This window comes from Pavona decussata, unplaced genomic scaffold (assembly GCF_977016875.1).
Source record: "Pavona decussata unplaced genomic scaffold, jaPavDecu1.1 SCAFFOLD_16, whole genome shotgun sequence".
NCBI lineage: Eukaryota > Metazoa > Cnidaria > Anthozoa > Scleractinia > Agariciidae > Pavona > Pavona decussata.
Genome location: NW_028145439.1, coordinates 648,069 through 675,425, shown reverse-complemented (window position 1 = coordinate 675,425; position 27,357 = coordinate 648,069). Strand labels below are relative to the sequence as shown.

The window sequence follows — 27,357 nt, the reverse complement described above, 5'->3', positions numbered from 1 at the left end:
TTATTTTGCACTATTCCCATCTATGTACTAATTTTTTCAAGAAAACACCAATGTGAATCTTGCGTTTGCCGTTTGCCATAAACGCAATTCTGAATCTCTCTAATAATGAAGTGAACCTATAGATCTCCACCTACTTGTCGTCATTAGTGTGGCAGTTAAGTGCAGCAGAGTCTCTACTGAGGATGTCCTCCACCTTCCCGTAAGGCAGCCCTCTGCCCTCTGAAGTGCTAATGGCCACAATGCCAACAGAGCCAGGGTTGATCCAATCAGGGATGGACTTGCCGTTTGTGCCGAGCCAGTAGATGATTCCGTTCTCGTCAAAGTCCTGCATGTGCGTGAAGGTGATCTTGTTGCCTCCTCGGAGAAGACGCACAAAGTTGTAGCTGGCTCTCTCGTAGTCGTACCACTGCTTGGCAACCTGAGAAAAACAGGAAAATTAAACACGTACTAACACTTGCTTGCTGCTCTTTCATAATTTAAGGTTCCTCTCATATTCCTCTGTAATCGGGAAGCAAAAACGATCCAGAGAATGTCCGGGAAAAACTCCTGATCAGCAGCAGGAAGAATTTCAAGAATAACCGCGATCTCAAAACGATCCAATCTGTTCCATTGTTGAACTCACATGTTAAGTTTGGTCATTAACATTTACTTGACAAAAAAATCTGTGAACTGTTTTAATTAATAGGTTTGAATTTCCATGAAGACCTTAAAATTTCCCACCATATCAATTGCCCTGATTGCCCATATTATACCCAAGTGTTAGCAAATCAGTTGCAAAATTCCCTGGATCTAAAACGAGTCTTGTTGCAAACTTTTTAAATGAATATAATAAAACCCAAATTTACCATTTTCAAAAGATATCTTTCTAAATCTCCCACAGTAGCCAGTGGCTCCATTTTCAATGTTCTCCCAGTTCTGTCAATCAAGGAAGTCTCGCCTGGAGCTCTCTCCAGCTGGAACCTCAGTCGCCGTGCCAGGACCTGATAAATGAAAACGCGCAAAGACTAGTCAGACCAGTTTTCCCGACCACTATCAAACCAAAGTTCTGTGGTTATTTTGGATGCAGTTAAAGGGGCGGTGTCACCTATTTTTTGTGTCACTCTGAATAGCCAAAACACATATTTGAATATCTGGAATCGTCAAAATAATGGTTCAATTTTGTTCACAATAACCCTACTAGTGCACAGAAACTAGTACTATTTAATTGTGTTTGGCTGCCGATGGCTTGGATGGAAATGGAATGCAACTTGAAAAAAATTGCCAATTTTTTCAAGTTCTTCCTGTGTATCATAGAGAAGTTGCTAAAACTTGATTATAGCTTGTTCTTTCTTGGAGAAATCCCCTAATATTTTCTTCCTGGTGCTCTAATAGCAACTTCATGTTAGAAAAAAAAGTTCTTTGTCAAAAATTTGAGAAGTATTGACCAAAATACAGCGAAATTGCTGTGACCGTGCCCTATTAAATCCAATCTAACTAAGTTACCAACAAAGAAAAGTTGGCATTGATCAGGCGTCCAGTGGTTCTTTGATGTTAAGGGGTAATTACTTGAGTAGGGACATACATTTAAATTTGCATCACATCCATGACTTTCATCATTAGTGGATTTATGCAACAGCAAGGCAGAGAAAGACAAGCCTAAGTCACACATAGACTGCAAAACAGTCGTATTTTTTGCGTTGGTTTGTCGTAGGAGTACGAGCGGTCTTCGATCGAAAGGTCTGGACCGAGTGTGAAAACGGAGAGTGAGACTGGGGAGAGACGCCTCAGTTCGCGTGCGCGCAAATCCACACTTACAGCGCTTCGCGTCTTTGTAAGAGAAGAAACGACTGTTTTGCAGTCTAAGTCACACAAGGACATTTTCCCATCCTTTTGCATAAGCTCCCTCTTTTGTCACTGACACAAAGACTGCTTCTACCAAGCATATTGCAAAATATGATTCACAGTTTTTTAACACACCTGAAGGCCAGAGCCGGGGCACTCATAAGTGAGAAGAGGCAACTTCTCTGTTGACTCTAAAACAGCCACAAGTTTCTTGACAAGGATAGATGCAGGGGTAACTTCACCACTTCTGCAGCAAGCAAAATAATAATTATTATTTATAACTTATCCGTGATAGAACATTTGAGCAGAAAGGTTCAAATTTCATTTTTGTCTGACAACTTTGGGGCATTTTGCTCTAAAATAATGGTTTGCTATCACAAGAACAATTATTAAAATATTTTCATTGCTACACTGTACATAGTAATAATTTTCTTGAGGACGGATGGATGCTTCTCAATCAAGGCTAGGTTTTTAATTTTCCTATCACAAGCAAGCAAACTACATGTAAGCGTTGTTTGATCATCACTGGTGAAATTCCACCTTTTTGCAAACTAGTTATATGTATAAAGTAGTATATCTGAGTAAAGTAGTGTAAAGTTTGTCTAAAGTTTAAAAGCAATTGATAATTTACTATGATCATGACTTTTTTTTTCAAGGAACCATAATTATTTGAAGACGAAATTACATTATTTTATCAACAGGTAAGCCCAACATACTTTTCCTGGTTTAATTGCTCCTCAGTTTCACCAAATGCTGACTTGAATACCTCAATTCTTTCAGCAATGCATTCTGCAGCACGATTGCTGGCATTTTCATTGTCAGGGTCCGACGCTGCTTTACCAGTCTGCCAGTAGAAGCAAGTAACATAAGTGTTAAAAATTTCACTCTTGATTACCATCAACTCACATTGAAACACCAGACCCCATCCACTGGATACATCGCTACCCAGCAGATGAAATGCATTGGTTGGAGTACATTTTATCCGCTGGATAGCGACTAAGCAGCTCTTTGAACAACTGGAGCCTGGTGGTAAGCTTCATGACTTTTTGTCAAGATTTGACTTGTAACAGAAAGTGTACAAGATGTGATAGTTAGGGACCGCTGACTACACAGCACTACATGACTGTACATATGTCTCTGACTTGCAAAATCCTGACAAGAACAATATTGAAGTGTGAATCGATCAATCATGTGATCAAGAAATTAAAATTAGGTTATGGACCTCACCTGATGAAGGCAATGCAAAAGTGCCGGCACAAGACCAGTCGATTGCAGTTCATAGGATGACACTGTGGCATCGTCTTGTAGGACCTGCAGTAAGCCTTTCAAGGCACTGAACATTTCTTCCTTCCATGATTCTTTACTATCTGCACCCTGTCAAGAGAAACATAAACATTATTACTCATTTTATTCTTACCACCGATCAGAATTCTACATTAAAAGACAATAGGTGAACTACACCAATCAGTCACACTTCTGTTACCAGCTAGTAACGACTTTTTCCCTAAAATCTTTATCAACACAAAAATTTGATCAAGAAACGGAAACATTGGTTGGAGCAATAAATCTGTATGTTCCCTTTTGCCTCACTCTGCCTTTGTCGTCTTTTTTAGAGCAGTTTTCAATCAAGTATTCAAAGTATTTTGCACTTACTTTGCTTTTTGCTCAAATACTATGCTTCATCTTTGGTTAGCATTGAACTAAAGTCACTTTCTCAACAAATTGGAATTATTAAGACCAAAATCAATCTTGGCTTGCTTGCACCTATTTTCCTGTGCTTTATGGCAATTATTATCATAGTTATTATTATTATTATTATTATTATTATTATTATTATTATTATTATTATTATTATTATAAAATGGCAGTAAAAACTTCTGGATGCCCAGATTACCTAAACAATGATTGGGCGGCCAGCCGTAGCCAATCAATGTAACGACCAAAGTCCATACAATTAAACTCCGAACTTCTAATCATAAAAATCCTAGTAATTAAATTCTAAAACTATTTATCATCCATAAAATCCTCAATCTAAATACTAAAAGTTCTGTTCATCGCGATGAAAACACTTATTATTATTATTATTATTATTATTATTATTATTATTATTATTTGTTTGGTTCATTGCATGCTGCTTTGTAGTTTGGTTTTGATCTTATGACGGTCATTTACAACTGGATGGGGGGCAGGAGGGGGTACTCCCCTTAGTTGTCTAGGTGCATGTATGTGAGGTGCCAAAGGGTGTGGTTTTGAGCTGTTTTGTTCTGAACGTCTGAAAATGGGTATGGATTCTGGATACCAGGTCTGAAAATATGTAGAAATTTAAGAGGCCAAGTCTGAAAAAGAGTACAAAAAAATTACATGTTTTGGCTGAAATGGAGGGTAAAGGTTTGGAGAACTGAGCTGTACACCCCACCAAAAAATTCAAAGGAGAGCACCCACCCCCCACCCCACCCCTTATTTACATCTAGGAACCACTCCATTATAATTCAACTATTGAATATCATTAGTAAACAAACCTTGGTAAGATTCTCCTGAGATAAACAAGCTGAATGCAGTTGCGTTACAATCTCCTGTAACCTAGCAACAACTTCCCGTGGGGCAGCCTGAGCAGCCAGAAGATACTTCTCCTGAATCTCGGCAGCCAAGTTTCTGATCTTCAACTTCTGAGCTTCCACTTTTGATACAAAGCGCTTTCCTCTCTTTCCCATCCAACCAGCTGCAAACTCAGGCCCTAGGGATGTTTCAGCACTAAAAGTGTGCTTTGTCCCTCGGTTTGATTCAAAGACAAATCCTGCAAGGTCTTCACGGAGGATGGTAGCTTGCTGTCCGTCCGCATTGTGCACAGACACTTCTTTATCCTTGGTGCATGTGAGAGACCAGTTGCCTACTGTGAGACGAGTGGAGCCTGGGGTTGACAGGAGTGGCTGGCTTGGGGTACCAAGCTTCACCTGGCCGCGTGCTCGCTGGAGCTTTTCAAGGAATTCTCCTCTGCTCTCTGAAAAGAAAAAAAATTCAGTCTTGAAAACATGCACTAAACTTCACGTTATTTTTAATTTTTTTTAGGGATCTACCAAGATATCTTTCAATAACACTCTTCTAGGAAGTCAAATCACACAACGCTGCTCCAAACTTGCTCAGTCTGAGTATGCACTGCAGATTTTGTGTGTTATATGTGGATCGATAGTTTCTTATTTTTCTTTTTGTCTAAAGGCAAAAGAGACACCCACTTTCAGCAGGGAATTAACTGTTCTACTGTACGTGTAATTGGGAAAGAAAATTCCAAGTAATAGCCCTGGACACTATAGCAAAAGCTATGTTTTTTGTTGGAAACAACAAGTTAATCTCAGTGGTGACAAAACATAGCGTGTACACCCACCTGATTCTGTTTGGTAATTCAAATTATTAAACAAATTAATACAAAAAATATAAGTTCCAGATATGTATGCAAAAACAATCAATTGTCTGAGTCAAGTAAGTTGGTGGCTGGAACCCTTACCAGAAGAGTCTGATCCCCCTTCAGGGCTGCCGCTAGAGTACATAGTGGCCAATTTGCCATCCAAAATGAACCTAAACCAACCATTGCTACCGTTAGAAAGTTCCAAAGCACAAGATTCATTCCACAGATAAAGACAGTCACGGCTGCGCACAATGCACCAGTCATGCCAGTGGTAAGGTTTGCCTTGTTCCACATCAGTAGCATCTTCTTGTAATGTATCTTCATCCTTAAAAAATTACACAGGGAAACATGTTACATCTTGATGTAACTAACAGGGATACTACATCCTGGGTCTGTCTGCAGAAGGATTTTATCCCCGTTATTTGAATATTGATTTTAGATCAGTTAGGTGTGTACATTGAACCTCAAAGGGTGAAGTGTTTAGTCTGAAATAGACAATTTCTAGTTATGATTTTCAATCAAAGGAAATTATATAAAATTAACAACAACTAATAAAGATTTTATTTAAAACCTTTGTAGAAATTGAGAGGGTTGGCACTTGGAACCAGTGCAATGCCCAAAAATAGGCTGTAAAAAGAACGACTTACTGGCTTTAAAACAAAATACAAGATGGGATATATGAACTTCTACTGTTTTGGTCTGAGATTGCATTATTATAGTTTGTTTTGCACACTGGTATGAAATGGAATATAAATTTTAATTATTATTGTCATCCTGGACTGAAAGGCACAGATTTAAATCTGACACATTAACCATTTAACCATTATCCAACCTTCGAAATTAGCCAACAATAGGGGTCCTTTACACTGATTTGATGATGTACCTTTTTCTCAGTTTCCTCCTCTTTTCCTTTGTCTTCTTGTTCTTCTTCTACAGGTTCGGCTTCTTGGAGTGGCCCAGCCAGTTCTGCCACATGGCTGATCACACCAAGTCGGGCTAAGTGGCTGATGTACGTCTCCTGGCATTTCTCCAACAAATCTTCTATTATCTGCAGACTGGTTAAATGGCCATCATCATCATCCTGTATAAGGAAACAGTAACGGTGATCAGTATCAAATTTCTCCTTGTAACATCAATGCTTACAACCCCTGAGGTCATGAGAATTAAGGATATGATCACCCATGGTGAATTTTCTTGATTATTTTAATAACTTCTCCCCAGTACGTTTATACAGAAAGTATACAGTAGGAGAATTTGTTCTTTGATATTAAGGGTTAAAGGGTTAACAGATTGAGAGACTGGAATGAAATTATTGTAGTTGGTACATAGTATGCTTCTGAAGTAACTTCCCGTTTCACCCCTTGGTGTCGTGAAGACTGAAATACATGTAACATAGCCACCTTCTCTCTTCACCCCTTCACCCAGATGTATAAAATGGGTACAGGCATTATAAAACTGGGGGTAACCTTGTGATAGACTAACACCCCTATCCACATAGCAATATTCCTAGTGTACTTCATGCTACAGACACTGGGTTGAGCTGCTGTTGTGTGGGCCACTTAGGCCGATCTGTAACTTAACCTACATGTACATGTACCTTTACCTACAGTATACTTAATTCTTGGGCTAAAATCAAAAACCACAGGCTACCCTCTCTCACCTCATGATCTAACACCACTGAGAGCACCTCCACAATAACTGATGCAAAACTCATATTCTGTGACAGCTCTTCCAGCTGCGCCTGAGATGAATAATGGATCATCTTACGCATCAGTGCTAAAGTTGCCTTCCTAATGCTCGGCATCATTGTTTCCTTGTAGTTCTTGGCAAACAGTGGTAGAAGATTTTTCAGGTAGATGGGGGCCATTTCAGGATCTCCTTTGACATCCTCTGGTTCTTCCTTTTTCTCTTCAGTGTTGGTGGCGGAATCTTGTGCAGCAGCTGGCTGTGCTGGTGTGGAGGAGGATAAAGCAGGACTGTTTCCAACGGGTACCATCCACTCTCCTGATAATTTAAAGAATCAGCAATAAACATCATGGTTCTACATGTTATTAATCCATTGTTATAACAAATAAATCCTCCAGTATTTTGATGTGTGCTGGGGATGTCCTCCCACCTATCTAGTAAGAGATATGGATATGCACCACTGTTAGGGTATACATTTTAGTTTCAAGCAGTTTTGTCTGAGATAAGGGGTAGAAATCAGAGAGTTTTAGTCTCAAGCGAGTGTCATTTACTCTGTAACTGGCCACTTGTATGAAGAAATTAGTCACACTAGAATAATATTGTAAGAATTGAATATGAAGCTAGCTTGGGATAGAGTAGGAGTTTTTGATGTCTAGTCTAGAAACAAATTATTTTAAAACGCAGCAGTCTGCTACAGTACAGCTCAAAAGTAAGTTGACAGTTTCAACTTGATCCTCGAAACTCAATGAATATTCACATCTCTTTTTTTTGCAAAGAAATGTAGTTTATTGTAACAACACAAAACTGCTTTCGATAATTACAGTAATTAAGATTACAAAACGTTACAATTGACAATTTGCACTATTCTACAGTACTCACATCTCGAACGTCTTGACATTCGAGTTGCGAGATGCAAGAATCCAGGATCGAGTATCAAGGATAGAGGATCGAGAATCAAGAAGCAAGGAGTTTTCCAAAATGCAAACTCAAATAGAAGTTCTAGGAAACGATTTATTTCTAGAAGAAACAACACCTGTTCGCACATAAAGTGTAAGTGTTGGTACTTAGTTGGCATCAACCCCCAGCGCAAACACTTTATGCTGTCTACTTTAAAATGTGTACGTTGACATTCAGAGACTATTTCCACCATAACCAAACATCACAAGACAGTGTTACAAGAGGGTGAAAGGCAAAATGCTATGGCACAAAAATGCACAGGAATACTCATGTTGCTCACAAAGATTATGCCACTCTCAATGTCCTAGACAAATCTTTTGGTTTTTTTAACTACTTTCCAATGGGTCTTTCATAAGCCATGTGCAATCAATCATGATCCCAAGCGCTGACTAAGGATAAGGATCCTGACTTGAACTACTGGAAAGTAGACTGATACATGTAATTCAACCCCTTTTACACATCACACGTATCTGATCTGTGTACTAATTTGTACCTGGTGATTGCAGAATGTGTACAACTTCTCTGTGGCCTTCATCATTTCTCTCCCGTGCTTTATCCATTGGAGTTTTGCCATCCTCGTCCCTAAGGTCTGGGTTGGCCCCATGTCGAAGTAAAGTCTGAAAAAGGAAATATTTTACCATAGGTTTAGTGGCCATATCTTGCAACTTATATTGACAGTTCATAAATTGTCCGCCTTTTCAGTTATGCTTTTTAAATTAATATTTTCCCTGATAATTGAATAGTTCAATGATGTCAACAAACTCACTTTAGCAACAGCTGGTCTTCCAAAACAGGCTGCATAATGCAGAGATGACGACCTTTGGCCTCTGTTCACATCTGCACCTCGCTCACACAAGTATTCCACCTGATTCAAGAGAAAAAAAAAAACATTTCAGCCTCTGCTATGCCGAAAATAAACCTTAAATTTTTGCAAATCTTGCTGCAATAGAGTACTGTCCAAAGTGTGGCATCACAAATACATGTATTTGGATTTTTTAAATTATGGGATTTATTAAGATGTTCAGAAAGCATGATGAAAAATGCCTACCTGCCAAAAATCAGCTTCTGATTGCAAACTGGGGGTGAGATCAATATTGGTAATTGCTGTGATGACTCCATACAATCTTTCTAATTTTGCTTCAGTTTTGTATGGAGTCATTGAAGCATAACAGTGCTAACAACTCACCCCCAGATCACAATAAGATGCTGATTTTTGGCAAGTGGGAAATTTTCAACAGTCATGATCTTTCATAAAATCTTGGCAAATCCAATAATTAATAATTTTCAGAAATTTAGGTGGTGTGCCATCATCACAAATAAAAATTTTACATACCGGTACATGTTCATGCAAGTTGTGTGAGCCAGAACGTGAAGTTTCAATGCAAAAATTAAGAATTATAAATAGTTAATCAATGCTTGCTCTGTTGTGATGTGAGCTTACACTGCCTGTGCTGAAACCTACCATTTCTAAAGTTCCAAATGCAGATGCCCAGTTAAGCAATGTCTGTCCCACATCATCCATGAAGTTCACCTCGAATCCACCTACAAGTGTTATCAAAACATACAGTGTATTTTGTTTATATTATAAAACACTGGCAGATATATGTAAGATGCAGCCCAAGTTTAGAAACTTTTAAATCTTGCACAAAAATTATAATTAATAATTATTTCACTAGATCCTGATAACCTGCAGCTGTATTTTTTTAGGTTTGAGAGCATTGTTCAATAGTTCTTTCTTTTGTCCTCTCTACCAACCATGTAAGACGTTGCAAATAGTGCAAGTCACCCTTCATACACCTGTATGCTTCCATTGTTTTCTATGGTCTATGCTCTTATAGACCACAAAATGACGTCAAAAAATGTTCAAAACTCAAGTGGAACCACGAGCCGCAGGCGAGTGGTTTCACTGCCAAGTTTTGGACATTTCATGGCACCATTTTATGGTCTGTAAGAGTATAGACCATAGAAAACTGCCGTCAATTTGTTTTTTACAATAACGTGGAAGAAGTATGAGCGGAATTAGCTATTTTTTTCGTTTTTGTTTTTCGTTGACGTCATTTTTATTCTCTGTACTCTTATAGACAATAGCTACGAGCCAATCAGCGAGCGGGAATTTGGACAGTTATTGTAAAAAGAAAAATCTCACCATTTTCAATTGCATCTATCACAGCATCAGTATCCTTGCTTCTGATACAGTCAATAAGCTGTCTGTGAGATCTCTCATTTGAACTGTCAAACCTCCGCAGACCACCAATCCCTCCTTTGGGAATACTGACAGACGACTTTGGCAAGGCTCGCCGCCCCTCAAACAGCAGAACAAGAAGTAGATCGACCAGTCTCATGGTATCCAGAACACACCTCTCATCACCTTGGAGGGCTTTTTCAATAGCATCAGGCAGTCCAGCTCTTAATAAGTCCTAAAGAATAATATTATAATATCATTACAAGTTGGAAACAGAAAAGTGTGTGTGTGGGGGGGGGGGGGGGTATTAATGGCAGGGTGTGCTTCCCCTGCACATATACAGTATAACTCTTTAAGCCCTAACAGTGATCAGCATCAAATTTCTCCTTGTAATATCAATGCTAATTCAACCCCTGAGGTCATGAGAATTAAGGATATGATCACCTAAGGTGAAATAATTGACATTTTAATAACTTCACCCCAGTACTTTTATAAGAAAAGTATGGGAACAAGTTACGAGAATTTGTTCCTTGATATTAGGGGTTAAAGGGGTAAGGGCACATATTAACTGTACATAAGGTAAACAAAGGGGTGAGCCTCTAGGGGAATCTGGGTGATGTGCTTCTCCAGAAGAATTGTAAAGATTGGAGCTTAGATGCAGTTTTCAAACACTACAGTGGATCCTCTCCTTACAGACACCTCTATAATACAGACACCTCTCTATTACGGGCATTTCACTTGGTCCCTGAGAGACCAAAATCCATCTAAAGCCTACCTCTCTGAAATGGACACCTCTATAATACGGACACTTATTCCTGTCCCCTTGGTGTCCGTAATAAAGAGGTTCAACTGTAGTATTAAAAACTGGCAGAAGGCCTTGCTGTATTTATGATGATGATAATGATGATGTACTTATATGACAAAAATTATTTTGGCTGTTGTTAACAAGTTACAATGCAAAGAGGGCATTGCTTACAAAATATATTTATTTGATTGCTACTTCTGTTTAAAAGTCAAATAGCCCATGGGAATTTCAACATACATGCGTAACACTTGGTGATCCACGGCACAGTGTGGACAGCAAACTGACAATAGTAGACACAGATGTACTGCTGCTTTTGGAGTCAGGTGTAGCTGAGCTGCCGCCAGCCTTCTCTCCTGCCGTAGCTGCAGCACTTGCTAACCTCTCCAGCAACTCACTGCTGAGTCCGTGTTCAGCTAAGGGAGCAGGATCAACACCACGGCGGGTAAACCGGTCAGCGAGAGAGGCAAAACACCTCAGGGCACCATCAGAAACCTATAAAAAAACAAAAATTTGGAAAATATTTTAACCCAGTAGTTTGCAAATCTACTAAATACATGTTCCTGTTAAAGCATGCCCAAACACCAAACATGCCCAGCACTGAAACTTAATCTGTCTATTGTATAATTATCTAATTTTTTGTAATGGATTCTGTACATGTTTCTGCTTTCTTTGTTTATCAACCAATCACATCTCAACTTTTCATTTGTATCATCTTTAAATATTGTAACCATTTATTTCAAATTTTTACTTATCTTTTTGCAGCCCCGATAAAGGTTAGTATAGTCTAACCAAAATATTGGGCAATAAAATTATTTTAGCTGTCCGATCAACCTTGCAATTGATTTTACATTACAGGTACAGTATGTCTGTGTATCTTAATTTCTCGCCTGCTATTCCCCATTCTAGAGTTCAAATGGAGACAAGGGACGAGCTTTTAATTTTCATTAATTCAATCAGAAATTGGAGTTTGTCATAAGAAAGATCACAAAAAAAATAACATTAGTCGGTTCATTTGACGTTCTGTTGTTAGATTGCAACCAGGTAGATGTCTCTCAAAAATCTGAAAAATTTGAGACTGTATGGATTTGAGGTACATGTACACATCTCAGAATGAGAAACATGTGTATGGAATTTGGGCGACCTTTGACAGGTCACAGCCTGGTTACTACACAACGAAACATAACCAAACTTGGTAAACTTACTAATTTTTATGTCATCTTTCTTGTGATGGGTTTCATTTCTTTATATCACACAATTTGAAAAAATTTAATGTGTAAACTGGGGTCTAGTCCCTTTATAAAGAACTTCGGAACAGGCAATTACTGCCTTGACATGCTGTTGGATCCCAAAATTTAACTTCCTCTTAGAGCAAAAATTTTACAGAGTTTGCCGACATTTTCCTTTTAAAAGAATTGGTACTGGGCTGATTCAACTACCATATCATAATTTATGTATGTTAGTACCACTCATTTCTACAAAGTCATGTAAATTAAGTTAACCGTAATGACTAAGACCAGGACTCACATATGGGTCTTCATGTTTTAGAAGGGTTGAAAGTGATTTCACGCAAGTCTCCAAATTGGTATCCTGCGGTTCCATCCGTCCACACAATCTTGATACCACATTCATAGCAGAATGAAGGGTATCCTTATGTACGGAACTCCCAAACTCACGAATGAATGTTAATGAACATTGCAAACCGCCAGCCTCAAACACAGCTCCAGCCTCACGGGTGCAAATCAGTTCCAGAACCTAGTGATAAAATACATGAACAATCAATCACCAATCAATCAGGTTGTTTGCCCTTCACAACAAAATTACACATTTTGCCTTCCTAAATAAGACTAGAGCAGAAGCTCCCAGCAAACTTTATTGGGCTTTTCTTGAAGAGCACTATTACAGTTTCCATGCAACGGAGAGATTTAGCACGATGTTTGTGGGGAATGGCAAAAATTTAAAAAAATTAATTTTTACTAGTTGTTTTAATTTTTGTTTCTAAGTGAAGTTGAGTAGCTTTAAGTTATAGCAACACAAGCAAGAATTACATGTATCCCGCACTATTGTCATCTATTTATTATTCTTTTGAGAAAATTTAAACCAGAATCTGACATTTGCCATTTGCCTCAACCACAATGCTAACTCTCTGTAATGTTAAAAGTATTCTACATGGTTTTGATCGATACAGAGATATATTGTTAATAAATGATTATGTTAATCTACATTGTATCATTCTTCTACAGGTCAATTAGGAAGTCTTCTTTAATAGAAATTCCAGTATTTCAAGGCAACTACAGTCTAAGGAGGCAAACAATGCTAGAGAAGTTTAAACTTTTATGTAGCGAAGCTACAGTGAAACACTACATGCAGGATTATTTCTGTCCAAATGTTTATTGTTTTGTGACCAAACAGAGACAAAACAAACCATAAGAAAAACCACAAACCACAAAAATAATTACTGTTACAGTCTCAAGTTTTTTCATCTTACATCTCATTAATTTTCTTTTCCTAAACAATAAACATCCCAGAAATATTTCTAATGTTCATGGTTTTCTTAGTTTCACTGTAACCAAAAGAAATTCCTTGCATTTACCTTGACACACTGCTCTCCCAAGTCCTTACTAGTCCTTGATGATAAATCAACTACAACCAGCCTGTTACACAGGGCCTTGATGGCTCCTTCCACAGCGACAATCCTCCTAGTGCACTCTGCCGACACGTCTAGGTAATATGTGATGGCTCTGGCAGTTACTTCAAGAACGTTTTCTGGAGCACACTCATCCAGGAAGATGCGACACAAAGCCGGGAGAAATGTCCGAGGAGGACAACTATGAAGAGAAAACAATCATAAGATGCAAGAAAAATGAAGAGATAAGCAGCATTCTTAAGGGCTGCTTTAGATGGTACAACCTCTGCTCCAACTGTTGTATGTGACCGCTGTAGTACATGGTGCTTATGTTGTGACTTTAATTTTAAGGTTTTGGAGCATTTAATTAAGAAATTATCTTTTTTTTTTTCAGTGCTCAATCTAGAAATTGTTCCGAGTGGAATGTGTGTCCCACTGCCTTAAAAAAGTTATTGACATTTGAAAAATAAGAGGGGGCATAACTTAAAAACCAAACAAAAATAAAGCCATTTTTTTTTTCAAGTTAAGACAAAAGTAAACATATCAAACATTTCTTTGCACTGTTCAACAACTTAGAAAAAAAAAAAGTTTTTGTGAATTGAAACTCAACCTGCCTAAAAATTTAACCCTCTACAATATCATCGACACAAACTGCAAGCTAAGACTGAATTTGAAGCTACATGTCAGATTCTGTACAGACTTAACTGCAGTATACAATGTAAACTATTCCATTTTTGGTGCCAAGTCTCAGGATCAATAATATTATTTTGTCTAAACTTGAGATATACAGTACATGTACACTTTAGAAATGGGTTTTTAAAGAAAACAAGTCAAACATGTCTCAAATTTTATTCAAATCCTGATTACAAAACTAAAAAAAATATATTTCAGTTTTTTTCTCAGAAGATGTACCCTGATTACCGGTATAAAATTTTAAAATATTCAAAATAGATTAAAGTTAGCCATGTAAATTGTATGAGATGAAAACTCGTTATTGCAAGACAATGAACGTAAAAGGAAATGACTCCTCAAAATTATAACGTCAGTCGCCCATGTTTTAGATCATCAAAATACAAGCAAATTTAATCATTTTAAGCTTATAAGACTTATATCGACACGCAAAGTTACCATCAAACATGATTTAGTATGTAAGTTAAAATCCAAAAAAAATGTTTTATCTGAGAGTTAAGATTATTAGAAACTGTCTACAGAAATAAAATGATTGATATTCAATTAATTCACACAAAAAGTCATCAGAGCTAATAACAGACGAGTCACAACACACAATATGATATATCGATTGATAGGCTAGGCATACCTATTTTATCGCGCTTGAAAAATATTTCGAACTTTACAACATACATTTCATTTACTTCCAAGTACTTTTAGCTACTACCGAGAAGGAAGATAAAGCATTAGTTTAAACCTAAAGAGGAAATAAATCATGAACTGGACAAGTAAGACTTGTATAAAAAGCGATGTTAATTTTCTCACCTCTCAAAACACCGGTCTATATTATCCGACATAAGCAGTAACATACACAACTGCTCCAGAGCTATTAGTTGCATGTCTCTTTCGTCCCCTTGCCCCATGCTAAGCCATTCAAGGAGTGTATCAGGATCAACGTCTGCCATTTTTGCCAAAGATGAACGTCAAATCGAGAAACTAGACTTTCCGGCAAAATGCAGTTCCCTGTCTGATGAAATTGTGGGCTTTAAGTGACACAGACAGTTCTGTTGTTCAAAGTTCACTTGTCGAATAAACTGTAGTTTCTTGGCTTGCCAGGTGTGGCCGGTAAAGAACTCTACGTGATTCAACGGTAATATTGTAATCTGTGCCGATAAATGCAGAGAATGACCGAGATTAATTATCTGTACTTCACGTCACGGAAACACGTCCTTTTCACGGGAGTTCGGCTCGCCTCGTGTTTCCTGCGGCACCGAGGTTGGCTTTTCCTCACTTAGTCATCATATCGCGTGGTGTATTCTACAGCTGGGCCTTCCATAACACAACGTAATACCATCTCTGTTTCGGTATCTATTTTGATCGAAAGGAACGGGGAATTGCCGCCTACATAGCCTTTCCAAATTTCCTTTCTTTTGGTTTCTATAAAATCTGATGTTGTCAGATACTTTGGCGCAAACAAAGCCTCGTTTTCAGGGCGAGCGAGGGAGTTGGGACTTAGTCGCCCCATTCTTCCTCTCGCAAAATAGGCTGTCACTCTCGAACAATCTGTGAACTCATACAAGTGTAGTTTGATTTGTGGGCTATTTTCAGTGAAACAGCTTGTTAAATGGAGCCGATCTTGGAATGCAGAACACCTCCTGCATCGCCAGAGCTAAGTCGTCTTGTGACGAAGCGGAGGTGTCCGTTTGGAGAGTCTCCGCAGCAGCCAAAAATCCCTGCAACTGAAGCTGTCATGGTGCGCGCCAACGAGAATTGCACAGTTGAGCAAAGTTCTAGCGGTAAGGTTTTGTATTAAAAGTGAACCTGCAGATGAATCTGACAGGCTTGAAGGCAAATATTTCCGTTAACAGCTCCAAACATTAATTACTGATACATCTTCCGACTCAAACTCTGTTCCCACTCACTGTACTGTTTTTAAGAATAAGGGGCTGTGGATTTTAATGTCCGCTGAGCAATTCGAGACTTCAACACCCCCCACCCCCCTTCCCCTGGTTAACTCCCGGGGTATCTAATCGATGGAAATTGATGATCGGAAAAGCAATCGATCAATAAATTTCCATTTGTAAAGTTCGTTAATTGATTTTGATTAGTATCAGGCTATGTTCACACGGGACCGGTTCCAAATGGTTCCAATCTATAAATCGTGACAGATAGGCCTTTTGTTCACACAGGACCTGCTCACCGTACCATCAAACCGTTCCAGTTTTGGAACCGTTTCGGTCCCAAATGGATCGGTCATCGTGTAAACACCTGGACTGGTTCCGTTTGATACTAGTAGTGCAATTAAGCTTGGGTACTAGTTGAATTTATCGTACTTCGGTCTAGAAAAAAATGAGGAGACAAATAGTCATTGTTTTAGTTGGCATACTTTTTGGTTTAACTGCCTTAAGGCAGCTGACCGTCCTCCAAATGGCTGTTAATACAGTTATCCATCAGAAATCTTGGAAGGGTATCTTTTGAGAAGCCTTTCAATGATGTCTTCATATTTCCTTTCCGTTTGAAGCCTGGTAGGCTTTGTAATCATTAAAATCTTTTAAGAGAAGGGATAATTCATTGTCTGTCCGGGTGAAGGCTTTATCTCCCCCCTCTATCGATTTAGCCTTCTTCGGCACTATTTTGAATGCTTCAACGTGAATTCTTCAGATAGAAACAGCTGCTTTTCTTACTTCGATTCAGTGCCAAACCATAACAGACTGGTCCCACGTGGCCTGACGTTGATAAGCGGAATGGTGCCTTGTGAACAGAAATGGTCAGTTCCAGGATAGGGTCGGATCGATTTGGGACCGGTCCCATGAGAACATAGCCTCAGTCACTCGAGGACCAATAGTCACACAAAACAAATAAATAGACTCCAGTTTTCTTAACACAAAAAACAAACGTTGTTACATTTGAGAATTTGGATTCTTTGAACTGGATTCTGAAAGGGGTGGGGAGGTGTTTAGGCCAAGAATTCCGAAAGCAAAAGGGGATTGTTCAGCTCTGGATTAATGGGGAAGGTCTCTTCTCAATGAACATTGAGAGGTGTCTGTGAAACAAAACAGTGTTTAAATTTAAACAGTGTAAAACTCGCATTTTGATTGCTGTGGTGGAGTTTGTGATTAGAGTATAGACGAATGAATGACATCATTGAGTGGTGTGACTGTATCATCTAGAGTCCAGCCAGACTGACTGGTCAACAAAGTTTTGGAAACTGTTTTAGCAACTAGCAGAAAACATAAGGAAATGTTCACAAGAAGACTGGCTGACAAAAACCTGACAACAACCATTGTAAGTGACCTCAGTCAGGTTAAAAAAGCCAAAACTTTGTTGTGATGTAAAAAGGAAGGAAATTTTTTTATCCAAATACTGTATGTTGCCAATTGAAATCCAATAATGGTGTGTAATTCACAAATCGCAGTGAAGCAATTGACATGCTGTAATATTTTGAGGTCAGAAATTCCTTCTGCGATAAAAGTTAGTTGTGAAAACATTAGCCTGCGTGGCAGGTGCTAGAAAGGGGAAGGGAGAGGAGAAAATTGGGCGCGCGAGAAACACGCGGCGCGAGGGAGAGGGGAAAACGAAGCGCCTGCAGCGAACCCATTGTTTATTTCGTCTTTCTCGTTCACCGGCGAACGAATAATCGCCATTGGTTCGTTTTTAATTATGCGTCAATCATTGCCTGATACAACCTTCTGATTGGTCCAGATGTTTTGGAAGCCATTTGGGACTGAAAATCAAGATGGCAGATGCACTCAAAAGAGACAGAGAAGCCAAGTTTGAGCAAATTTTGAAGGAAATCTTGCTGGAGTTAGAAGATAAAGGTCGCAAAATAACCTTGAAAGATGAACAGAGAAAAGCGGTGAAACAACTGTATGGAGAGAAAAACTTGGTGGCAGTTTTACTGACGGGTTTCGGAAAGAGTCTTATCTTCCAGTTGCTGGTGTTATTAGAAAATAGAAATCACAATGGCCACACTCAAACTGCTTCTGTGCTAGTAATTTGCCCTCTAACTAGCATTATTAACGACCAAATTTTTGAAGTGGAGAGTATGGGTTTATCTGCGTGTAATTTGTCGGAAAAGCTTGCTGATTTAACAGTATTTATTTTATTGCATTCGATGGATTTCTGCCAAATAATCGCAATGTGATCAAAATTCTCACCCATTCGCTGTTGCAGAGTAATCATTGATTTGTGAGACATTCAAACACCCAGGTTTAACCGCCCAAAGTCCTTAAAACTAATACACTGTGGAAAAGAATTATCGAAATCCTGTACGCAATAGCGTAATTCTTTTCGATTGGCCATACTGCTTAGTGTTTATCCATTATTTCGCACACTCAGGGTTCTTGCGAAAAAAATATTTCTATTGGCTGGCATTTGACAGGCAGACGGTCGCAAATGTTGACCGTTTGTATATTAATGAGGGGGCGAGACGAAATAAACAATGGGTTCACTGCAGGCGCTTCCTTTTCCCCTCTATCTCGCGCCGCGCTATTCTCGCGCGCCCAATTTTCTCCTCTCCCTTCCCCTTTCTAGCGCCTGCCACGCAGGCTATGAAAACATTGTTTGTGAAATTAGAGGATCACGATTATAATTATTGCATGTTTGCAGTTCTCTGACTAGAAGTTTCCTTGAAAGTTTATTTTGTTGCTCAGCTCAGCCAATGTCATGCTTGCTCACAAGATGTCTTGGTTATTGTATGAAACACATAGTTCATACCTGTAGCTGTATTTATATTTTAAAGCTTGTATGAAATAGAAAGTATCAGATTTCATGTCGCATGTTATGCAAATTTAGCAAAATTTTTGAACTAAAATAAAAGTAACTCCAGAATAAAGTTTTATATTTTTGCAAAATTAATTATTTTGCAATCATCATGGATTTCGTTTTTTACATAACAATATTTAACTTGTTCTACTTTTCATGATGGAAATGATCCCAGTGAAGATGATTCATTAAATATTTTATCTTTGCTGGTTGTCGAAATTAAGTTTTATTAAAATACTGTAAGGGAGTCTTGCGATATGCAAATCAATCACTGTGATGAAGGACCACGTTTTCTAGAAAACATGTCTGTCAAAACAAATGCCGAAGGATTTTTTCTAAGCCAGTCACTTATTGCAATTAACTTTGACCCCCTTAAGTTCCTACGGGGCCCCTACTTTTTAGGCAGGAGGTCCCTGGGACCCTCCAAGGCAGAATCCTGGTAAGAACACTGATCGTCTCATATCCAATGTGCACTTGTGGAATAATATACATACATACATACATACATACATACATACATACATACAACCTTTATTTATACACGATAAAAATCTCAAAGCTAACAAGCTAGTGGGGTCGTGTACTAGTAAGATACATAACAAAACTACAATTATTAGATAAAAATAATTCTTACAAAATAAAATTTTGATAAAAACGAATGAAGTCAATACTGAATTTGAAATAAATGTTATGGTATATTTCAAGCCTGGTGAATGAATGAGAATGATGTATTATTCTAGAAAGTGATACAGGCATACTCGGAAAAAAGAAATCCGAGTGCTCAGGCTATCAAGAGTCGAACCTAAGACCTTCCAATTACTAGTTCAGATGCTCTACCACTGAGCTACAGGAGACTCGTGGGAGCTAAGGCCATTAAACTAGGTTCGTGGGACAATTCTCATTCATTCACCAGGCTTGATGGTATGTTTGAAGCCTGGTGAATGAATGAGATTGATGGGTATTATGCAGGATATTTGTCCCATGAACCTAGTTTAATGGCCTTAGCTCCCACAAGTCTCCTGTAGCTCAGTGGTAGAGCATCCAAACTAGTAATCGGAAGGTCTTGGGTTCGACTCTTGATAGGAGCAGTCGGATTTCTTTTTTCCGAGTATGCCTGTGTCACTTTCTAGAATAATACATCATTCTTAATACTGAATTTATTGCTAAATACTGTATATATACTAGAAGGAAATCAGGAAAGATCTTGTGTTGAAGAGGATGCATTCTACACTACAAAACAAAGTGAACTTGACAAAACAATCATTGTAATTTTTGCTTTGGGTTCTTAATTTGTTTGTCAGCAGAATTTCTCGACTGACTAGGAGACCGGGAGAACTTGCTGAAAGCTGGGCGTCTTCCAGCAAAACTGGTTATAGTTACCCTTCAGTTTTCTGTTGTTGTTGTTGCTAATGTTGTCATTTTTATTCTGCCATTGCAGATTGTGCTTTTCAACTGTTAATGAACAGCCAAAGAAGCCAAAGCAGAGAAGCTGGCCCTAGTCGTCTAGATCAAACAGGGACAGTTTCTTTCACTCTCTGTTGGGTTTGTCAACAACAAGGTGAAGCGATGCCTTGTGCGTTTTGCGAACACAGCGTGTGCGAGATGTGCGTGCGCCAGTGCGATCGATGTTTCGGAGTGTTCTGTGCATTTTGCTCAACCATCAACTATGACAATCACGAGGACCGTCCTTTGTGCCTTACTTGTCACCATGAGGAACTGAGACTAAAAAGAAACAGAGGAGCTAATGCAGGGGCTGTACAGCAGTCAGAATCCTGGGATCAAGGGAGAATCAATGGTTATAGGCCTCTCACTGCATAACAGGAACAAACTTGTTGCAGATCCGTCATCCATCAACCATTACACATGTACTTGTTTTGTTTGTTAAGTTGGAACAGAAAAATATCAAGATTTCGTTTCGATATGCTGGTAGTTCTTCTTAAAGAACCAAACATTGCAATTCTTTGGATTTAGTCTCACCATCCCCCATGTTATTGAAAATTGGCATGTTGCCAATATGTGTGACTCACACTCTTCTTTATTGTAAAGAATTGTGTAAAAAAACTGATTAGATGGATCCTAGCCTCCCACGCAGTCGTTTTTAGGGGACTCGTATTACCTCCTCCAGGTAATACAAGTCCCCTTAAAATGACTGCGTGGGAGGCTAGATGGATCCCTGCTGTACTAGCAAATGCAGAAAAACCTGTAAAGTACATGCACTTTTTTTCCAAGATTCTTAACATATGTAAAAGCAACCCTGCAGACCTCTGAAGACATCGGGAAGATGATTCTGTAACGATAATGCTAGTGGTGGTGGTGGCAGTGGTAATGGCAATGGCATTGGTGAGGGTGATCTTAATGTTGATGGTGATGATGATCGTGGTGGTGGTGGTGGTTGTCGTTGTTGGTAGCAGTGGTTATGACAATGGCAATGGCAATGTCAAGGCATATAGTGGTAGTGATGATGATGATGATGATGATGATGATGATGATGATGATGATGATGATGATGATGATGATGATGATGACAACATCCTTGTGAATAGTGTGAAAACTCAGAAGTTTAAAATCTGAACTAATAAACTTTCTCATTGGCATAATTATGATTTAATGGCCAATCATTGGAACCTGAAATACAACCAAAAATCAACCAATCACAATCCACAGACATGACCTTTGAATCCACTGAAGTAAGCTGGAGTAAACTTGTTTTGTGAGGCTTCCACTTGGATAATAGTTATTGATGATACTCTCGAACTTCCAAGTTTGCATGTTATTGACAGGCGATGGCTTAGCCACGTGGAAACTCAATAATGGGTCAGATTGTCACAATCAATGGTATTCAGCTTGCATTATTTAGTTGTTTGTAATGCTCCTGTGAATACGAAAACCATGATTAGGCTGAGACTTAGTTCATCTAAAAGTGCATTGCGGCTGTCTCCAAGGTAATTATTTTTCTGGCTTGATACCTTTGTTGCCGTTAAGTTGAATATGTGTAGCTGCTAACATGTGAATTGGTTTTGCATAACAAAGTTCTGTACTGTATTTCCCATGGTGTTTTTTGCAGCTTGTTCGATAAAACTTGTTACAAAACGTTGTACAGTCTTGTAAGTACTTTGATACATAAGCTTTTTATATCTTATCAGATTTTGTTCATATCATGTATTTATGAGTATTTATTTCCTCATTAGATGTTGCTAAAATAAAAGGTTATTAACTGTTGTTTTGTTTGAATTTGAGGACGGTGCCTCCTAATAGAGAAGTAGTTTTGCACAGTTTATGACTATGTGGGAAAAGCAGATCTTAGTAGGGGCTATGGGAATCCAGAAAGAAAATTGGGGATAGCGAGGCATTCTTGAGAGATAATTAAGCAACAATTATTCTAAAAAACAGTAAAATACAAAGCAATGCATGGCATTTTTTTTCCAAATTGCAGCTTTATTATCTCTGAAAAATGCATGGTTATCCCCAGTTTTCTGTTTGGATACCAAGAGCACTCAGTGCTAAGTTGTGCTTTCTCTGAATAGTTTTAGACAGCGCAAAAATATCCCTGTGTTAGTAGGCACCACCCATAGGAAATCCGAGTATCTCGAGATGCGCAGAACGTATGCGCAGTAACAAAAGTAGGCACCGTCCTTAATCTTCTTTCCTTTAAGGACGGTGCCTACTATTGTTACTGTGCATACTTCTGCGCATCTCGAGATTCTGGGTTTTCCTATGGGTAGTGCTCACTAATACAAGAATATTTTTGCGCGGTTTAAGACTATACAAAGAAAGCAGAACTTAGCAAGTGCTCTTAGTATCCAAAAAGAAAACTGGGGGAAAAACGACTTTTTTTTTTTAGAGATTATTAAGCTTCACTTTAGGAAAAACTGTCATACATTGCTTTATATTTTGGCGCTTTTTAGAAATATTGTTGCTGAAAAATGCGCGGTTACCCTCAATTTTCTTTTTGGATTTCAATAGCCCTTGCTAAGATCTGCTTTTCCCGCATAGTCATAAATCGCACAAAAATACTTCTGTATTAAGAGGCACCGTCCTTAAGATGATGGAGATGAGGGAAAGGGCACGATATCCCCTAAAAGAAATGTGATGTTAATTTTTAATGATAGATACACTTTTCACTGAGTGATATACTATACCTGTGTCGCTGACTGAAAAAAATATATATATTCACCAGGCTTAAAACATAACGTCACATTTATTTCCGGTATATCGACTCAAATTTGCATTCAAATACTAGCAGTATGCAGGATGTTTGTCCTGTGAACCTAGTTTAATGGCCTTAGCTCCAACGAGTTTCCTGTAGCTCAGTGGTACAGCATCCGAACTAGTAATCGGAAGGTCTTAGGGTCGACTCTTGTTCGGAGAATGCTTGTGTCACTGACTGAAAAATTCATTAATCATTTATTCACCAAGCTAAAAAACATAAGATCGTATTTCTTTCACGTTGTACCTTTTATGTGAACTTTGTTTTGTTTGAATAATTTTAATCTCTATTCTGGTAAAGAGTAACGATGAGGAGGAGAAGGGACGAAGGGTCAACACGATATCCTTTATTTAAACTGTAGATTCACCTATGAGAAAGAGCAAATAATAAAAAGTTGATGTAAAAGTTAAAACCACACAAAATGAACGAGATAAAGCTCGCTGAACACCAATGAACGTGCTGCTTAACAAATTGAACTTCAAGGGACCTGGAAATGTATCCGGCATTTACTGCGATAATTATTTCGAGATATTCTGCCCTCCCCTATAAATCTAAATTATTTGTAAATAGGAGGGCACGTTGTTTCAAACACCGCAGCACAAAATGCGATATTGTCAGAAGGCAAATGACCAGCAATTCTTCAGGGATTGATTCTCACAGAATGTTTATTAAAGCTGATCACCCAAGACTGATCAATTTAAAGCTTAGTTTCTAATTTGAAAGACCATTTAAAATTTATACGCCGTTAAGGCCAGGTAAGCTAGGGAATATTTAGATCGCGGACAAATTGTTTCCTCAGCTCTGGGGAAGCGAAAATAGCGGAAAGCATACAAATGTTTTGTTGCTCAGGTGGCTGAACTAGAAAAAACTACTGTTCTCCGTCGGAACGGGAGTATGCAAGACATTTGCGACAGCCGGGTATGTTACAAAAAGGCGATTCCGTCTCGGAAGAAATGTTGTCTCGCTGGCTAAACTGGGAAATTTGTTTCCCGCCTTGAGAAATAATATTTGTAAACTGATTCAAAAACAATTTCTTGCTTCCGTGAGGCAAAATTTGCGAACGCAAATTATGTTCCTCGCGCGGCTTAACTGGGAGACATTGACGTCAGTGCAACAATGTTTTTAGTTACAACCGGCCAATGGACAACCGGTTGCAGTTGTCATTGCCAGTGAAACAAAATACTGTGGTACTTTGTTTAACTTGCATCCAAGTGTCATGAGTGAGGTACTGGTATTTCTGTAAGTAACGATCTTAACGGTGCCTCCTCAAACTCGTTCCCAGAGCCCGCGTTCCCCTTATCCACGTTGCCCGTTCCGTGGATAAAAAGCTGAATAAGGGGAACGAGATTGATTCCTCCTTCGTTACTGCGCATATGCTCCTGCACATCTCAGGATGGTCTGAGAAACTCGAGTCCTACTTATCCTTTGGTCTTACTTAGTACTAATACAAGGATGTTTTGCGCAGTTCATAACGATGCGGAGTCGATCTTAGCAAGGGTTTTTGGAATCCAAAAAGAAAATTGGGCGTAAGCGGCGCATTTTTCAGAGATATTTAAGCTTCAACTTGGAAGAAAACTGTCATAAATTGTTATGTATTTCAGAGCTTTCTAGAATTATTGGTGCTTAATAATCTCTGAAAAATGCATGGTTACCCCTAATTATCTTTTTGGATTTCAACAACTCTCGCTGAGATCTGCCTCTCCCGCGTAGTTATAAACTGCACACGAATACCCCTGTTTTCCCGGCTATGGTTTTATGTCTAGCGCCATGACTGAAACGTAAATGGCGTCACAAAAGTGAAAGTGTCGCTGTGTTTATGTATCAGTCAATTCCAGAAGTACAGTGCGCACTGCCTCCCGGGGGGGACATTGTCCGTCCCGGAGACCGGCGGTATTCTACCCCCGGGCATTTGACAGCCTCGTAAATTTCACCTCAATGATAAGTTCAGAAGTAAAGACAATAAAGTTTTGATTAAATAACTACGTCTGAGGAGCTAGGACATAGACGAGATGGTAGCTAGATCCATCGAACAAACAGTCACTGCCAGAGTACTGAGAAATAGGACTTATTAGAGACTTAATTTGGCGTGAGTAATGACTGTCCTTCGTTGCCGAAGATGGCTGTCTTGTGTTTGAGTTGAGGCTGGTAATGGTAATGGTAATGGTGGTAATGGTAACTTTATTTAGATACGGTAAATCCTTCAGCAAAGATTATAAAGAGATAAAAAATAAACTATAACCAAAATCATCCCTAACTAAACTAACTAACCTAAAATACAATTAACCACATACTAAAAGCTGCTTTACAAGGATGCCGTGTTAAAACTCATTCAAAACTGTGGTGGCTTATCTCAAACAGGCTCTCGTGTGGACGGTCAGACCCGGATCTGCTGTAACGCTGACAATTGTTGCATTGAAAAATGCTTAGAGTGGCTGCCGAGTGCCGTCGGTCAAGTACACGCTGATATTCTCCGTGGCGCTGCTCTTCTACAGCTGACGTGACCTTCCTCAACAGTCCACGCTATTTGACTTTCTGGAGTGCCTCTTCCTCCCAGGTATCGTGCAGGATGCCTGTTCTCTTCATATGCCGCTTTAAGGCATCTTTAAAATGCAATTTAATTTTGTCCTCAGCTCCGTGAGTAAGCTTTTATTAGAATAAACGGTAAACTCGTCATCTTTATAGCTTCACCCGGGGCATTTGACCAGCTCGTTTGTCCGCCCTGGGGACATTTACCAGCATTTTCCAGTTTATTTTCAACTGATATGCGATACTCGGGGATCAGGCCGGAGTAGGGGGGATGCGCAACCTCACTCCCAGGGTTTTTTCCTTGTAAATTACAAGGGAAAAATCCTGGAAACGAGGTTGGGGGATGCGCGCGCACTCTTAGAATTGACTGATGCATATTTGCGCAACGGTGGACAATTTGGAAAAATCTCAAAAATTAAAAGAATTCAGGATACCATTTGAAAAATTTCTGCTATCGTCCTTATACGTAGGGAAATACGTAGACATGACGTGTGTCCACCTAATGAAGAAACCGATAATAGGCGTCATTATCAAAGTTTCGAAACTCCCACGCGATTTGTTGCAATAATTGCAACTGGACTGGAAAATTAAGTTAACGCTTGGATAATGTTAACATATCTTGATCATTTTATTTTGATCTCTCTAGCAATACGTATATTTATATACGTTTTTATTTATTTATTTATTTATTTATTTATTTATTAATCTATTTATTTATTTATTTATTTATTTATTTATTTATCGAGTTACTTATTGTGTAATCTATTTTTAAGAAAAGTTCGTGTGATGTCTCACGACTTTACGGACTAAATTAAATGTAGTTGTAGATGTATACATACAGTGGAACCACGATTTAACGAAGTGCCACTGAGGGACAAGAGAAATTAGCTCGTTATGTCGAGGTTCTATTCCATACATTTTAAAAGGCAGGGCTAGCTATATAATAACTTTCGTTATAATATGGACTTCGTTGACTATATAGAGGCCGGTTCGTTAAATCGAGAATCCACTGACTGTGAAGACCAAATTAAAGCGCAAAAAAGATTTGTTATTTTGCATATGAAACGTGCTTTTATGAAAAGGGAATTTTGTATTACTTTTCAATATGATAAACCGCATAGAATGACGCAACCAAGTGGAAGTAGAGGTGATCAGAAACCGTTGGATGTAAAGAGATTAATCGTTTTGTTTTATTGCGGAAACTGAACAACTTCCCTCCAATGACCTTGACTTTGGAGTCATGTACGCATCTGTATCGGAAGTTGCCGATCTGAAACAGAGGAGCAAAAAAAAAAAGTTTAATACTATGGCAAAAAGCGTACGCAGTGTTAAATGACAGGACCTGAATCCGACCCTGTTTTGATCGCGATATAGACCAAGGTAGGGCAAAAAGGCAAGTATTTCTATTTGTTTGATTTGAACTGAAGTTTATCGAAAAGGTGTTCCTCAGAATAGTTTCTGAAACTTCAGAGAATACACTATTGAAAATTTGTCGGGTACGATAGCTAACAGCGCTCTTCCTCGGCCTTACAGCGCGCGTAGGATAATTATACCCGGATTAGCCAATGATTCTAAGATGGGAGTTCTGAAATTTTGTTTAAGATTTGAAGTTTATTCCCACAAGATGATTATGAACCCTGCTTAAGCGAGTTGCAATAACTTTATTACTTTTTGACTTGTTGCCATAAAAGGCAGACATCTTTTCACTGGAAAACCT

The 27,357-nt window shown here is 38.7% G+C and overlaps 2 protein-coding genes across 4 annotated transcripts in view; one reads left to right on the top strand and one right to left on the bottom strand.

Annotated features, from left to right (window-relative positions):
- LOC146487175 (E3 ubiquitin-protein ligase HECTD1-like) overlaps positions 1 to 15,609 on the bottom strand; it is a 36,588-nt gene extending 20,979 nt beyond the window's left edge. For all 3 annotated transcript variants that reach the window (XM_085086347.1, XM_085086353.1, XM_085086361.1), the window contains exons 1-17: positions 14,969 to 15,609; positions 13,442 to 13,676; positions 12,376 to 12,603; positions 11,089 to 11,343; positions 10,011 to 10,281; positions 9,327 to 9,406; positions 8,631 to 8,729; positions 8,358 to 8,481; positions 6,882 to 7,225; positions 6,105 to 6,302; positions 5,321 to 5,546; positions 4,341 to 4,819; positions 3,049 to 3,195; positions 2,538 to 2,665; positions 1,957 to 2,068; positions 846 to 980; positions 135 to 418 (exon numbers count right to left, since the gene is read on the bottom strand). In XM_085086347.1, the coding sequence (XP_084942473.1) occupies positions 135 to 418; positions 846 to 980; positions 1,957 to 2,068; positions 2,538 to 2,665; positions 3,049 to 3,195; positions 4,341 to 4,819; positions 5,321 to 5,546; positions 6,105 to 6,302; positions 6,882 to 7,225; positions 8,358 to 8,481; positions 8,631 to 8,729; positions 9,327 to 9,406; positions 10,011 to 10,281; positions 11,089 to 11,343; positions 12,376 to 12,603; positions 13,442 to 13,676; positions 14,969 to 15,108 (3,485 nt within the window). In that variant the 5' untranslated portion in view covers positions 15,109 to 15,609. The remainder of the gene's footprint in view (positions 1 to 134; positions 419 to 845; positions 981 to 1,956; positions 2,069 to 2,537; positions 2,666 to 3,048; positions 3,196 to 4,340; positions 4,820 to 5,320; positions 5,547 to 6,104; positions 6,303 to 6,881; positions 7,226 to 8,357; positions 8,482 to 8,630; positions 8,730 to 9,326; positions 9,407 to 10,010; positions 10,282 to 11,088; positions 11,344 to 12,375; positions 12,604 to 13,441; positions 13,677 to 14,968) is intronic.
- Positions 15,610 to 15,626: 17 nt separating this feature from the next.
- On the top strand, positions 15,627 to 22,126 carry LOC146487174 (uncharacterized). The gene is made up of 2 exons (XM_085086423.1): positions 15,627 to 15,939; positions 20,346 to 22,126. The coding sequence occupies exons 1-2, from the start codon at positions 15,768 to 15,770 to the stop codon at positions 20,723 to 20,725; spliced, it is 552 nt and encodes a 183-aa protein (XP_084942549.1). The 5' UTR covers positions 15,627 to 15,767; the 3' UTR covers positions 20,726 to 22,126.
- The last annotated feature ends 5,231 nt before the right edge of the window (positions 22,127 to 27,357 follow it).